This window comes from Saimiri boliviensis, chromosome 16, assembly GCF_048565385.1.
Source record: "Saimiri boliviensis isolate mSaiBol1 chromosome 16, mSaiBol1.pri, whole genome shotgun sequence".
NCBI lineage: Eukaryota > Metazoa > Chordata > Mammalia > Primates > Cebidae > Saimiri > Saimiri boliviensis.
In genome coordinates, this window is record NC_133464.1 from 81,308,781 (window position 1) to 81,324,736 (window position 15,956).

General features: G+C 42.7%; 2 protein-coding genes across 5 annotated transcripts in view; one reads left to right on the forward strand and one right to left on the reverse strand.

The window, feature by feature from the left end:
* Positions 1-272: 272 nt before the first annotated feature.
* On the forward strand, positions 273-15,607 carry MTIF3 (mitochondrial translational initiation factor 3). Of its 4 annotated transcripts, none has more exons than XM_003919725.4 (5): positions 273-371; positions 6,106-6,173; positions 10,989-11,449; positions 14,217-14,374; positions 15,352-15,607. In XM_003919725.4, exons 3-5 carry the CDS (start codon positions 10,990-10,992, stop codon positions 15,574-15,576), a joined length of 843 nt encoding a protein of 280 aa, XP_003919774.3. In that variant the 5' UTR covers positions 273-371; positions 6,106-6,173; position 10,989; the 3' UTR covers positions 15,577-15,607. The 4 variants fall into 4 exon arrangements, with proteins under 4 accessions (XP_003919774.3, XP_010331647.3, XP_010331611.3 ...); XM_039473207.2 differs by lacking the exon at positions 273-371 and adding an exon at positions 711-1,002; XM_010333345.3 differs by lacking the exon at positions 6,106-6,173 and having other exon boundaries at positions 275-371.
* GTF3A (general transcription factor IIIA) overlaps positions 15,557-15,956 on the reverse strand; it is a 28,278-nt gene continuing 27,878 nt past the window's right edge. Inside the window, exon 11 of the mRNA XM_074387354.1 lies at positions 15,557-15,817. Within this exon, the coding sequence (XP_074243455.1) occupies positions 15,653-15,817 (165 nt within the window). The 3' untranslated portion in view covers positions 15,557-15,652. The remainder of the gene's footprint in view (positions 15,818-15,956) is intronic.

A 15,956-nucleotide genomic window follows, 5' to 3' on the forward strand; every position in this document is an offset into this window, starting at 1 on the left:
TATTCGGTGTTACATTAAAAAGACGTTTGTGAAAGCTCTTTATAAAGCCCCAGTGGCAGACCGAGATTGGTGTTAATGTAACTGGAGGACAGCTGCTCTGATTGCCGCAGAAACTGGACACCGGCCTTCACCGCACCTGCGGAGCGGCGGGAGCCAGGTGAGCAGCAATTTCCCGTCTGGGACCTCCCCAGCGCCCTTCGCATTTTCGGTCGGCGGAACTGAATCCCAACAGCAGAAAACACTCCGCACGTCACCTCTCCTTTAAAGGACGCGGGAAGAAGCCCCGCCCGCTACGGAGAGCGACGGGGTATCGCGGAGGGGCCGCTTTACTTGCTCCCGCCAGAGCGTACCAATCACTTGCACCGGCACAGGTAATGCTAAATGTGAGGCGCGCAGAGTGCTGCGCGGACGGGCACTGGGAGGACGTGGCGTTGGAGGGTGCGCCTGTAAGGACATCGGGAAGGTCAGGGCCACACCGTCCTGCCGCCACCAATGGCGGAGAGGCCCCTCAGGTCCTGCTGCAGAGTCGACGGGTTCTGCCAGGTTATAAAGCCATTTTCAGAGAAGTCGCTGCACAAACTTCCCAGGTTGTTGGACTAGAGTCGGCGCCGGCCCTGCTAAACTCTCCTCTTTCCAACCCACCTTGCCGGCCTACCTTCGTGCGCACGCACGCACGCACGCACGCACGCAGTACGTCCCCACGTCCCGCCGCGGACGCGCCGGTGGTCGCCTTCTTGTGGGCGTGGCTGCTGCTGTGACCCAGGACCCGGTCAGCTGCTCCCGGAAGCACTCTTTCCCTTCACTGCCTGGCACCGCTAGGGCAGAGCAAGCCGGGAGAAAGGCGCCTGCGCAGGAAAGGCAGGACTAACGCATTATTCTTTCCGCCTGCTGCTGCGGGAGGAGACCTTAGTGGGGAAGGTCGCGAAGGGACTGGGATTTTTTTTTTTTTTTCTCATGTATCATTTAGTAGGCTCTGTGGCTTAAGACTCTGAACGAAGTAAAGTAAGTTGTCTTACTGAGAAGTCTCAGCTCCAAGTATGTTATGAAAGACCTAAGTCAAAGAAAAGTGGAGGGGGAAGGGAAGAGTCTGGCAAATGACTGCTAGTTACTGTGCCAGGTACAAGACAATAAGAAGTCAGTTTTATTCCTTGGTTCGTAGAATTTACCGTCTAGTGATGGAGAGCAGTAGTACTAAGATTATCGCAAAACTGTAATTGTAATGAATGTTTTAAAGGAAAGATAAACTGGACTATAGAAGCATTCAGTGTTAAGCTCAGTATACTGGGTTTGGGATGGGAGACCTGGCTTAATTTGGGAGGTAATCAGAAGAATGAGCTAGGCATTCATCTGGTGTTTCCTAAACCAAGGACAAGAGTATTGTGTTTCCAGAACCCAGTGACCAGTGTGACCTTAGGCATAAAGGAGAAGCTGGAGAGGTGGCAAGGGCCTTTTGGCCTGGTGAAGGTGTAGCTCTTTAATCTCGAGGGCAGTTTTATTTAAGGTGAGGAGGGTCCTGGGTGTAGTGAACGCAGTGCAGTGGGAACTGGTTGCCAGGGCTCAAGCTGAGTTAAGAGACTGACAGGAATGCAAACAAGGTGGTGGGTGTTTTAAACTGAGGGTGGTGATGGTGCTTGTGGAGAGAACTGGATGGATTTGAATGGGGTTTAGGAAATGAAGTTGATGAGTCTTGGTGTTGGGTTGACTATGAAAGTGAAGGAGAGTGGAGGTGTCAAATGCGTCTTCTTGGAGGTGACAGGAGGTTCTGGATGGGTAGTGATCCCATCACTAAGATAGGGAGTTCTGGAAGAGGACTAACATAGGATTAACATAGGAGAATAAGTCAGTTTGTTTATTTTTTTTGAGAGTCCCGCCCTGTTGCCTAGGCTGGAATGCAGTGGCATGATCTCAGCTCACTGCAACCTCTATCTCACGGCTTCAGGTGATTCTCCTTCCTCAGCCTCCTGAGTAGCTGGGATTACAGGCTCGCTCCACCACACCTGGCTAATTTTTTTTTTTTAATTTTTAGTAGAGATGGGATTTCACCATGTTGGCCAGGCTGGTCTTGAACTCTTGACCTCAAGTGATCTGCCCTCCTCAGCACCCCACAAAGTGTTGGGATTACAGGCGTGAGCCACCTCACCTGGCCATAAGTCCAACTTTTAATACTGAGTCTTTAGCTCTGGTTTTAAAGGCTTTTTAAAAACATATTCAAGATGGTTATTATTTCAGTTTAATAGCTAAAGAAACATGGTTAAATAGTTGGCCAAAGATACATGTTAGCTTTTTCCAGTGTTCTAAATGGGAGTTCTAGCACTTAAACAGCTCAGCTTCATTATGGGAAGTACTTTGTGCTCCCTATGGAAGAGCAAAACCGGAGCCAAGGGAGGGCAGCATGAAGGCCTCGTAATGATAGTGCAGGTCGTCTGGAATTAAGACTCTGCTGATCAGGCTAGAATGGGGCAAGCAGGACAGTTTGCAGGCAAGACTTTATGAAGTCCTTGCAGAAGCAAGGACTTTATGAAACTCCTTTGGGATGTTTAAAAGAGTTCTCAGGGTCATAGGAATTGGCAAAATTAATTTCACAAATATTTAATCCACTAGAATCTATGCAACTTTGATCCAGCCTCCCAGGAAAGAACAGATAACAGTTACGAGCTTGTGAATATCAGCTATATGAGAAAAGCAGTGAGTGAACAAATAATAGAAGTTGTTTTCGTCTCTTCAGTCCACATGATTTCAAATGCATGCAAGCTATTTAATTTCTTACAGGACAAGACTGCCGACCCACTCACCCCTAATAAGTGTATCTGCTAAACCATACATTTAAATCATGTTCCAGGAAGTTTCCTTGCAAATACTTTATCAGTACTTCTGGTAGAATGCAAAATAACAGGGACTACAGCTGTCCTTTGGAGCAGTAATCATTGTCTTTTTTTTTTTTTTTTTTTTTTTTTGATACAAGAATGTTCACAGCAGCTATTCATAAGAACCAAAAAAATGGGAACAGCCTAGGTGTTCATTAACAGAAAACTAGATTTAAAAACTGCAGTATATTCATATACTTGGAGGACACTTCTTAGAAACAGAAAGGAACAAAGTAATATACCTATGTGAATGAATCTTGTAACATTATGCTGAGATGCCTTACAACAAAGAGTAGCTAGTGTTTGATTCCATTTGTAGGAAGTCTTAGGACAGGCTATGATGGGGAAAAAGTCAGAAAAATAGTTGCCTCCTGGGGATGGAGATCAAGTTGAAAGTGGCAAGAGGGGACTTTATGGGATGATGGTGATATTTTACATGTCAATAAGAGTTTTGGTTACAAAGGTATATGCACTTGTCAAACTCAGATAAAGTCTGAGTAATCATTGAATTAAAAATGGATGTCTCATACTATAAAGTTATGTATTTTAAGTTATTGACATTAAGATCATTGGCTTTTAGAATAATGTGGGTGTCTCGGAGAGTATAGTTGTGGGAGTGAGAGTGCAGCAAATGCACCAGGATTGTCATAAGAACCTAAGCGTTTCTATTTTGAGTTAGTCTCCTGGCCTTTCAGCCTCGTGTTGTTTACCTCACAGGCATCAAAGACTTTTATCAGAGAACATGGCTTTCTATTTTTTTTCAACTTTGAAAGGTTAACGGCAATCTCAGGCATCCTAGCATCCTTGACCCCACTTATATTACAATGTTTTCTTACTCTTTTTCTTTTTTTTTTTTTTTTCTTTTGAGACAGAGTTTTGTTCTTATGGCCCAGGCTGGAGTACAATGGCACAATCTCAGCTCACTGCAACGTCTACCTCCTGGGTTCAAGTGATTCTCCTGTTTGAGCCTCCCAAGTGGCTGGGATTACAGATGTGTACCACCATGCCCAGCTAATTTTGTAATTTTAGTAGAGATGGGGTTTCTCCATGTTGGTCAGGCTGGTTTCAAACTCCCAGCCTCAGGTGATCTGCCCGCCTCAGCCTCCCAAAGTGCTGGATTACAGGCGTGAGCCACTGCACCTGGCTCTTACTCTTTTTCTTAAAGTTCATCTTTTTTATTTTTTTTCCTAATCCAGTGGTTCTGAACAGGATAAGGAAGAGGAAACATCTGTGTTTTGAAAAGCATCTCCAGGTGATGCCAATAGGCCCCGGTTTCTGAGAAACACTGCCCCAGCATACGCAGGTTAACTTTCAACCATTCACTAGCAAAAAATGGTACAAGTTCTTCCTCAAACTGAAACCATCACCATTGTATTTTTCATAATTTTTTAATTTCAGTAGCTTTTGGGGTACAAGTGGTTTTTCATTATATGGACAAATTCTGTAGTGGTGAATTCGGAGATTTCAGTGTGCCATCACCCAAATTATGTACATTGTACCTAATGTATACTTTTTTTATGCCAGCCCCCTCCCATCCTCCCCATCACTGTTTATGATGAGACTTTTAGACTTTAGTTTGAGGAAAACTAAATGAAGAAATAAAGGCAATATGCGTTACAAAAAAATTAGAATTTACAGTTTCTAAAGTTCCTTATTTATGGGTCACTTAGATATAGGCTTGAAACTGATAAAGGGAATTTTTAAAGAATTATGTACAAAGCCAGAATGCCAATGTATTAAATTACAGTGAAATTTAGAACTTACTTAGACTAGAATAGTTACATTGGCATTACTAGTGAACCCTTCCTCCCTCTAGACTATTAATTTGTTCTTTAAAAATGTATTGAACACACATATAACTATAACCTACATTCAGCAAATGCTGCCAAATGTGCATTGTTTATATTTCCGGCTAAATGGTTTCAAAGTAAGTGACACATGTCATGACACTATCCTAAATACTTCAGTGTTTGTTTCTTAAGAATTTCATTTTCACTCCTAAGGAAATTAATAAACCGGGCGCGGTGGCTCATGCCTGTAACCACAACACTTTGGGAGGCCGAGGAGGGTGGATCGTTTGAGGTCAGGAGTTCAAGACCAGCCTGACTAACATGGTGAAACCCCATCTCTACTAAAAATACAAAAATTAGCCAGGCAGTAGTGGTGCATACCTGTAATCCCGGCTACTTGGGGTTCTGAGGAAGGAGAATCGCTTGAGCCTGGGAGGCGGAGGTTGCAGTGAGCCGAGGTCACCCCACGCACTCCAGTCTGGGTGACGGAGTGAAACCCTGTCTCAAAAAAAAAAAAAAAAAAAAAAAAAAAGGAAAATTAACAATACTTCCCTAATAGTAGCTAATAGCTATTCCCTATTCAGATTTTCCCCTCATCCCCAACATGTCTTTTCAGCATAATTATGTCTCGTTGATTTTTTTACTCAAGAATAGCTTCCCCCTTCCCTTTTCATTCCCAAAAGCTTTGGCTTTTTTAGACACTAACCAGTTGTCTTGTCCCATCTGGATTCGACAAGCTTGTTTCCTTTTAACTTCTTCCACTTTGTTCCTCTGAGTCTGGCCCTTGTATACCCTGGAAACTGGAAGCCAGGTCCTGACCCTGCATCAGGTTCAGGTCGCATCTTTTTGACAAGGCTGCTTCATAGAAGGCGCTGTGCACTTCAGGCGGCTTCCCATGCAGAGATATGGCAAGGATGGCAGGTTGTCCCACTGTTGGAGTTGCCGAATCTGATACTTGGTTAGGATGACAGACAGCTGTCTCCTTGGCAGATACGCTTTTCCGTTTGGGTCTGAAAGTAATCTGTGGGTGACCCTTTGGCATCAGCTCTCTTGCATCCATCCCTGCCAGAATCGGTGGTTTCATTGACGCTGGAAAAATGGTGATTTTCTTTCTTTAAAAACAAAACAAAACAAAAATAGGGTCTTGCTCTGTTGTCCAGACTGGAGTGCAGTGGTGTGATCACAGCTGACTGCAGCCTCAACTTCCTGGGCTCAAGTGAACCTCTTTCCTCAGCCTCCCAAGTAGCTGAGAGTACAGCTGCGTGTCAACACACCAAGCTAATATATTTTTTGTAGAGACTGGGTCTTGCTGTGTGGCCCAGGCTGGTCTCAAACTCCTGGCCGTAAGTGATCCTCTCACCTTGGCTTCCCAAAGTGCTGGGATTACAGGTGTGAGACATGATTTTCTAATTAATTTTACTTTCTTTTTTTTTTTTTTTTGTATTTATTAGCTGTCATTCTCCTCTAAAGAAGAGCTTTTCCTCATCAACAAGGGATGATTATAGTTCTTCCTAAAAAGGTAGGATAAATGCTCAGTTTTTTAAATTTAATTACCAATTTTCAAAGCAAAGAATCAAGATAATAGTCCCATGCAGTTGTGGCAAATTATCATTTTCACAGATTTTTGCATATTCAGTGTGTTGCAATGAATGACAGTAATTATGCCTTAATGTTTAAATTACACCAGAATTGACCAGTGGGAATCTCTTCATGCTGCCAAACTGTAAATGACATGTAAACAAACAAATCATAATGCCATCATGAAAATCTGAAAGCTAAATAGTTGACAAAATAAAGGAACTGTTTTTAATTGGGATAATGTTATTGTGATTATCAAAAATATTAAAGAGTACCTCTTAGAGATAACGTGCTATTTACCAAAAAAGTAGGATTGACTTTGAAATAGTTCCTGGCTGTTGGGGAGGGAGATAGTTGAGGGGGTAAAGATGAAACCATATGCTGTTTATTCAGTTCTTTCTGTACAAGGTTGAAAAGTTTCCTAACAAAAAATTTTAAAATTACAAATTCATGTTGTTGATAGCTGCAATTTAAATTTAATATTACAGGTTGTTTTAATTTTGTATTTATATTTTTATCTATAAGGGCCTATTTTGAAGAAACATATATTTTCAGTTTTGCTGATTTAAAGCCAGTATTATTAAAGGTTAATTGCAGTGAATTGCATTGCCTACTATATACATCAAAAACATTTGAAGCTTTTTAAAAATTTAAGCTTGAATTTGAATAATGGCAAAAGACGTTAAAAATTATATAGTTTCGCCGGGCGCGGTGGCTCAAGCCTGTAATCCCAGCACTTTGGGAGGCCGAGGCGGGTGGATCACGAGGTCGAGAGATCGAGACCATCCTGGTCAACATGGTGAAACCCCGTCTCTACTAAAAAAGTGCAAAAAATTAGCTGGGCATGGTGGCACGTGCCTGTAATCCCAGCTACTCAGGAGGCTGAGGCAGGAGAATTGCCTGAACCCAGGAGGCGGAGGTTGTGGTGAGCCGAGATCACGCCATTGCACTCCAGCCTGGGTAACAAGAGCGAAACTCCGTCTCAAAAAAAAAAAAAAATTCTATAGTTCCAGTGTTTTTCTCCTCTTTCCTTTTCCTTCATTTCCTTCTTGGAAAGTGTTTTTAAAGCGTTTTTAAAAACGTACATCATTTTTCTGAAACAGTCTTTATTTTTTAAATAAATCAAATGTGTTTTCAAGTATAAAAATAATACTTCCTCATTATAAAAAAATTGAGAAATACTGGCAATTAGGAAAAATAGGGGAAAGAATTGCTTTTGCCTTCAACTTCAGCATTTTTTTTTTTTTTTTTTTTGAGACGGAGTTTCACTCTTGTTACCCAGGCTGGAGTGCAATGGCGTGATCTCGGCTCACCGCAACCTCCGCCTCCTGGGTTCAAGCAATTCTCCTGCCTCAGCCTCCTGAGTAGCTGGAATTACAGGCACGTGCCACCATGCCCAGCTAATTTTTTGTATCTTTAGTAGAGACGGGGTTTCACCATGTTGACCAGGATGGTCTCGATCTCTCGACCTTGTGATCCACCCACCTCGGCCTCCCAAAGTGCTGGGATTACAGGCTTGAGCCACCGTGCCCGGCCCTCAACTTCAGCATTTTTAGAATTTTTCCCCATCTTTTCCTATATCTAGTTATTTTGTTTGCTTGTTTGAAAAAATCCTACATTTTGAAATATTTTTATTTTAATATGTTGATAATTTATTAAACAAGGCACTTTAGCTTTTATTCATAACTACTAAGGGAAAAAGATAGCCAATACTGAGTTAGTATTAAAGCTTAATTGCAGTGAACTGTTTTGTCTACTGTATACATCAAGAAAATTTAAATAATTTATATATATATCTATTTAGTAATATGATTTTACATGTGATAACTTCTATATCCTTGTTGCTAATACAGACTTTGGAAAGAAGCGACACTGATTCTAGACATCAAGTTTATAGAGCAGGCTTGTAAGCAGGAACTTACAGTCCACTAGCAGAATACCTAATGAAATTTGGGACAGGATGCTGCTGCTAGTTTTCTGATGATAAGTGAAAAAAAAAAACAAAAACTTCTCTGATCTCTTCAGATTTTTCTTCTTTTTTGGTTTGGAGGCTTCCACCATTCACAAAAGATCTGACGTTTTATTAAACAGTGTCTCGGTGACTTAAAAGCAGTTTGCTCCCACCTTAGAGCCTTTATAGCATCTACAGCTGGAGCCACCAACTGGGTAATAACCATAAATCAATGCATGTCATACACTGTGGATGGAGCAGCTGGCCACAGATCCTCACAAAGACTGGGAGCATCTGAAATGCCAGCTAGAAATGTGAGGGGTGTGGCTTGTAGGCATTCGTGTGCATTGGTGGGGCGTGACACATCCAAAGGCGTAGAGGTTCAATGCCAGCAGCCCCGCCATAGCTCCTTGGCTGTTTCCTTTGGCCTGTGGATTCATTTGACAGGTACATGCTGAGCCAGGCAAGGTCATGGGTTTGAGGTTGGGGTGTGCTGTTTTGTAGAGGGGTCAGGGAAGGGCTTGCTGAGTAGGTACCATTTGAGCAGAGAAGAGGTAAATGAACCAAAGGCTGTCTCAGGGAAGAGTGTTGCAGGGAGAGAGAACTTCTGGCTGCAAGGACTCAGAAGAGGGGTGTGTTCAGTGTTTACAAGGAACAGCAAGGAAGCCAGAACAGAGTGAGCCAGAGGAAGCACAGTTGGCACAGGCCAGGTCACAGAGGGCACGGTGGGTCGTTACGAGGGCTTGGCTTTTACTTGGCGTGAGATAGGACCCAGGGGAGGGTTTTGGGGTTGTGGGCAGAGAAGGAACATGATCCAATTTATGCATTTTTTAAGGATTTCTCTGTGTGCCCTGGCAGTAATAAACCCTAGGGCGTGAGAGCAGAGGCAGGAAGACCAGTCAGAAAGCTGTTTACTGTGACGAAGTTGAGTGGCATGCACGGCGGTTTGGGGTGGGATGATAGCAGTGGAGAAGGTGAGACGCAGTTATACTGGTTGAACGGCAGGTTTTGCAGATGGATTGCTGAGAGCAAATGAAGAGTCAAGGATAACTTTGGTATTTTTGGCCTGAACAACCAGAAGAATGTATTGCCATTATATGAGACAGGGAAGACTGAGGGAGGAGCAAGTTTCACATGGAAAATAAAGCATTGAACTTTGGACATGTTAACTCTCAATGACTGTTAGATATCTAAGTGGAGATGTTGGGTAGGCAGCTTACCCGACAGGTGTAGAACTCAGAAGAGACTGGCACTAGAGCTATAAATTGGAGTGCTGGGTGTTACCAGGCTAGGTAAGGAGGGTGTTTTGCACGTCCATCACTTTCTGTTTAATTTACCATATTTTTTTATATCACTCTTGAACATGAGGGGTGAGGGATCAGTGGGTCGTACAGCCTGGTGGGATCAAAGCCAGGGAGCAGAGAGAATTTCCAGTTGTAAACACCCCAGGAGGTTCTGGGACCGTTCTTAGAGAAGCACCCTGAAGACACCTTCTGTTTTCCTATTTCATCTTTGAGAAGTCATACCTCTCTGAGTTGGTGATTCTCTAATGATTCTTAGCATGCCCTAGATGAGATGAATGGGTCCTCTCAGCACTCTTTAAGCCTGTACTTCTGAGGTTTACCAGGTGCATGAATGAAAGGACAGAGATGCAGTTCAAACATCAATGTGCCATTTTTAAGTGCTTCAAATTCAATCTTAGAACCATAAAGTAAAACCACGGTCACCATACATGCCTCTGTTAACGTTTGGTAGTAATACCTGCCTTGAGAATGATCTTTATAGTTTATGAGGTCAGCACTTTGATTTATGTCACAGTGTTTTCTGACGGTCTCAGTTATTCTTCCAGTGGGCTGGCTTCCTTCCTGGAGGGGCCCCTTTCCCATAGTGTGTTCCTATCTGCTGTATACCATCAGGAGTATTGAAAAATTGTTAACAGTTAATTATATTAAAAGTTTATCAATTGGTGTTTATGAATCACCAAGCTTTTTACATACTGCATCCTCATAAATAAACCCCTAAGATGATACTCGCTTCTGGAGTTGGCACTACAAGATGCATGAGAGATTACAGTAGGCCCTAGAACAACACCAGTTTGAACTGCATGGGGTCCATGTACATGTGAATTTTCCTCCACCTGTGCCACCCTGAGAGCACAAGACCAACTCCTCCTCCTGCTTGTCTTCCTCAGCCTATTTGATGTGAAGACAGTAAGGATGAAGACCTTTATGGTGATCCTCTTTCACTTAATAGTAAATATATTTTCTCTTGTGATTTTCTTAATGACATTTTCTTTTCTCTAACTTCCTCTATTATAAGAATATAGTATTCAAATACATACAAAATATGTGTCAGTCAACTTTATGTTATTTGTAAGGCTTTCAGTCAACAGTAGGCTGTTAGTAAGTTTTTGAGGAGTCAGAAGTTACACAGATTTTCAACTGCACAGGGGGTGTGTTTCCCTAAGCCCCAAGTTGTTCAGGCGTCAACTAAATAGTCAAACGAGATGATGTGTACAGGAAAAAAAAAAAGTGAAACCAAAATGCTATGTAAATCTGGTTTACTCTAATAGCCACTTGTCTCAGGGACAGTACCACCATGAGTTAGTCTGGCCAGAGTCACCTGCTAGTCCACTTTATCAGTGTAGACTTTTGTGTGTGGATCTGAAAGTCCAGAGAACAGCATTTCCCTCACACTTGCAATTACAGTCTCCACAGCCTCACACACGCCCTGCCTTGTACCACAGTGTCAGACCACGGGCATAGGTGATTGAATTTTAATGAACTCTTCTTACTACTGTCTTAGGATGGCTGCTCTTTCACTAAGGAGGTTAACACTACAAGCCATAAAGTCTGAAAAGAGTTGCATTAGATGTCTTGGTAAACACATTGTGCAGAAGACAGCACCAGCACCGTCGACCCCTGCTGCTTCTGCCCCAAGATTCTCCTTCCTAGTTCATGCAAAAGCCTTTAGTACCGCTGAAGACACCCAGAATGAAGGAAAAAGCAAAAAAAAAAATGGCACAGCTTTTAGTAGCACTGGAAGAAAAATCAGTCAGCGAATTATTCACGTGTTTGATGAGAAGGGCAATGATTTGGGAAACATGCACCGAGCAGATGTGATTAAACTCATGGAGAAGGAAAAGCTCCGGCTGGTTCAAAGGAACGCCAGCACAGAGCCTGCCCAGTACCAGCTCATGACAGGGGTGCAGATCCACCAGGAACGGCTGAGGCTGAGGGAGATGGGGAAGGCTCACCCCAAAACTGGTAGGTATTTTGCTCTTGGCTCTCTGAATCCTTTAAGAGCTACAAATCAGCATTTTAAATCCTCGCATTTGTCAAGGTGCCTGTGACAATAGGGAAATGAGAAACTGGAAAATTCACGATTCCACCACCGTTCCCAGTGTCTATGTGTTTGCTCCTTCATTCTTCACTTAACACCTGTTCCCTTTTTTCCCTGTTTTTCCATAATACCCTCCCCATTGTCTCTTCCTTTTAAACCTATGTAAAATGAGGGCAATACCAGGAGAACACACCAACGTGAAGAGAACTCTTTCCCCTGTCCTGTGGCCTTCTCCCAGTGCCACAGCAAGCAGAGTAGCTGATGGGTGAAATGGAATGAGATTAGAAGGGGAGCGTTTAAGTTCCCTGCCCTCTGCCTTCTGCTGGGCCACTCATTTAACCTTTCTCTTTTTGTTTTTCTTCCCCTTCTTCAGTTCTAAAGTGGAGGTGTTTGGTGAATTATCTGGAAAAATCTTTTTATTTTTTTGAGATGGAGTCTCTGCCTGTCGCCCAGGCTGGAGTGCAGTGGTGTGATGTCGGCTCACTGCAACCTCCTCTTCTCAGGCTCAAGCGATTCTCCTGCCTCAGCCTCCCCAGTGGCTTGCCACCACGCCCAGCTAATTTTTGTATTTTTAATAGAGACAGGGTTTCACCATATTGGCCAGACTGGTCTCGAACTCCTGGCTTCAAGTGATCTGCCTGCCTCGGCCTCCCAAAGTGCTGGGATTACAGGCATGAGTCACTGTGCCCAGCCTGGAAGTGCCTTTTAAACTCTAAAGTGATTCACAGAGCATCTCCCATCCCAAAGCGTTTTGTTACAATATCATTAGCAACACTCATTTATATATTTGACCAGTCAGTTCACAAGGCACTTGTCATTTAAGCCTCACAGAAGACATGAATTGGATATTAAGCAAAGATGTTTTTCATAGTTCCTAAAAAGTGCTGATCATTATGAAAGTTCAGTGGATGGCGCACGGGGACAGGCGTCAGATGACTGTTCCCAGCACTGCATGAGGTAGTGTGCCTTCAGAAAATCACATTATGTGCATTATCTGTGGCTCAGTTTTGTAACACCACATTTAACAAAGATGTTGACTGGAAAACTATATTCAGAAGAGACCAGGGAGGATAACGACATCAAACTGTGTCACCAGTTTGGCCAACATGGTGAAACCCCATTTCGACTAAAAATAAAAAAAGTCACTGGGCATGGTGGCTCACGCCTGTAATCCCCAGCACTTTGGGAGGCCAAGGCAGGTGGATGGCTTGAACTCAGGAGTTCAATACCAGCCTGGGCAATATAGCAAAACCCCATCCCCATCTCTACAAAAAATTTAAAAATTAGCCAGGTGTGGTGGTGCAAATCTGTGGTCCCAGCTACTCGGGAGGCAGAGGTGGGAGGATCCTTTGAGCCTGGTAGGCCAAGACTGCAGTGAGGATCTATGATCATGCTACTGCACTTTAGCCTGGGTGACAGAGCGAGACGCTGTCTCAAATAGGAAGGAAGGAGGGAAGGAGGGAGGGAGGGAGGGAAAGATAAAGAAAGGAGGGAGGGAGGAAGGAAGGAAGGAAAGAGAAAGAAAGGAAGAAATCAAGAAAGAAAGGGTCTCGTTTTGTTGCCCAGGCTGGAGTGCAGTGGTGTGATCTTGGCTCACTGCAGCCTCCATCTCCTGGGAACCAGTAAGCCTCCCATGCAGCTGGGACCGCAGGCACACACCACCATGCCCAACTTTCACGTTTTGTAGAGATGGGCCTTGCTATCTTGCTCAAGACAATCTGCCTGCCTCAGTCTCCCAAAGTACCTGGCCCCCAGTCTTTATGATGAACACTGGTGCATACTTTAGGGTCTGTGAACCTAAATGGATCAAACTGCTGTAGCAGCAGTGTATGCAATTTCTCTTACCTCCTCACCTCATAGTGTCAGACTCTCGTTTTTGTCATTTTGAGAAATTAACGTGTATTTCACTATCTTTTTTTCTTCGGTGAACTGCCTACTTATACTCCTTTTTCTACTTTGATGGTTTATTTTTCTTCCTGATTTATAGGGTTCTCTGTTGTATACGATGCAAAAAACCTTACTCAGATTTTAACTGGTTTTTTTTTTTTTTTTTGCCTTTTTTTGTTAATTCCTTCCCCTATCCCGAGATCACAAACCATTCTGTCTTTTCTTCTATTTAAGTTGTGTTTTCCACCTACTAATGTAGACCATTAGTACATCTGGGGAGATCTAACTTTTTGTCATCTATAGACTTCTCAACTGTCCCAACACCTTTACTGAGTGGCCCGTTCCTTCTAATATTCCGGTAGGCAGGATTTCTGGAGACAGAGGGCATGAACACAGGATGTAGGGACCCTTCCGTGTCCAACAGCCTGGCTGACCCCTTAGTAGCAAGGAGTGGGGAGAGCACTCCCAGATGCCAACCCACAGCTGAAAGATAAGGATATTAAGTGTACCATAAAGCCAAACCTGCTTCTTTAAACAACCATCTTTTGGTGTCCTTTCAACAAATGATGGTTAACAATAAATGGAAGCATTTCAGATTTTAAACACCCTTCCATGGCAGGTAAAAATTGGTATCTTTATGTTTCTCTCCCCCATTTGAAAAGGCATTTACTGGTCTGTGAAACTGCAAGCCAGACAAGAAGTCTGTCAGGAGGCAGCCTAGGATTTTTTGAAGGGCATGTTGGGAAGTTCAGGGGTCACAGTGGACCAGTCAGTAGTCCTTGCACCCTATTTGTTTCAAACCAGGACCAACCCTGACAAAGGAACTGACTTTTTCTTCAAATATTGGACAAAATGATTTGGAAACAAAGACTAAACACATTCAGGAGTGGATTAAGAAGCAACACCAAGTTCGGATTACTATAAAAAAAGGGAAAAATGTAGACGAGTCAGAAAATAAAGGGGTAAGTAAAGAAGGTACAAGCCACTGCTTGCGCTGTTGTTCTTCTGATCTAAAAATATAATTGTAGAAAATGCGGAAAATTTAAAGACAAAGTGACGTAATTCTTCCACCCAGTGATGTCAACAGCTTTCTAGTTTGCTTTTCAAAATTAAGCATAGTGTAGGTAACATTTTCCATCACAGCATATTTTGCCATATGGAAACATTCTATTTATACTTTAAAAGCAATATACTATTGTTTTATAAATTGTAGAATATCTAACCCTTAAATAGGAAAATTAGAAATTTGATATGCTGGGCGTGGTGCCGCACACCTGTAATCCCAGCACTTTGGGACCAAGGCAGGCGGATCATGAGGTCAGGAGATGGAGACCAGTCTGGCCAACATAGTGAAACCCCCGTTTCTACCAAAAATACAAAAATAGCTGGGCGTGGTGGTGCGTGCCTGTAATCCCACCTACTTGGGAGACTGAGGCAGAACTGCTTGAATGCAGGAGGCAGAGGCTGCAGTGAGCCAAGATCATGCCACTGCACTCCAGCCTGGGTGACAGAGCCAGACTGTCACACACAAAAAAGAAGCTTTATAGATTGATCTTTTGTTTCCTCTCATTACTTTATGAGGAGCATTAATTATGTAGACTGTTCTTGTAGAAAGTATGTAGTTTCTAATCCCAGAAGTTTATGGAATACCTATTTTGCTTTTTTTTTTTTTTTTTTAAGTTAGATAACTTTATCACCCAACTAAGGATATCCTTAGCAATCCAGCACCACAGTAGAGTCACCTAAGTGACATTCAGCATGTCACTTTAGTTACATGGTGTTATTGTACAGATTTCAGTCAGCTTAACTGATTAGCTAATCACTTAACTGACAGCAACAATTCAAGGGTGCTGGGTTTTGTGAATGTTTGAGCAGTTAACACTAGAAAGCACTAAAGCCTCTAATTTGAAATTAATCTTTGGCTGTTTTCCTTTTTTAGGAGGATATTTTTCATCAAATACTCCAGACTATGCCTGGAATAGCTACATTCTCATCTAGGCCACAAGCTGTTCAAGGAGGAAAAGCCTTAATATGCGTTCTTCGTCCTTTGAGCAAGAAGGAAGAGAAGGCACATAAAGAAACTCAAGAAATCCAGGAAAGAGATACTTTGAGCACAGACCACGGAAATGATAAGGAATCAAATATTCTGCATCAGCAATTTTAATAAAGAAAAATATGCTTCTGAGAGAAAGTAACTAAGCTCACTGGTATACAGTCTCTTAAACAAAGCAGTGCGGTTTTTAACTGAGGCTAAGTACCGCAACTGTCGAGAGCACCTTTTCTTCCACACGGTTGGGTGACTCTCCGTTTTGACACAAAGATAAGCCTTGCTCTTGTTTCCTTTTGGGAGGGATATATCCACTGAGACGAGAGGCCAAACTCCGTTTTTCACGAGATTTTTTTACCTTTAGGAATAAAGAAGAGAGACAATTAGAATTCAAAATCAAAGTTAACTAATTTTACAACAGTTACATGCACCAGCAGGTACAGTATACAACATTCCTTTATGAGGAAGTAAAGTCTTCAACAGTAGTGCAGACTCAC

Coding starts and splice junctions, on each gene's coding strand:
- MTIF3 (XM_003919725.4), top strand. CDS start 10,990: ATGGCTGCTCTTTCACTAAGGAGGTTAACACTACAAGCCATAAAGTCT. Junction 11,450..14,216: donor GAAGGCTCACCCCAAAACTG/GTAGGTATTTTG, acceptor GTTTCAAACCAG/GACCAACCCTGACAAAGGAA. Junction 14,375..15,351: donor ACGAGTCAGAAAATAAAGGG/GTAAGTAAAGAA, acceptor TTCCTTTTTTAG/GAGGATATTTTTCATCAAAT.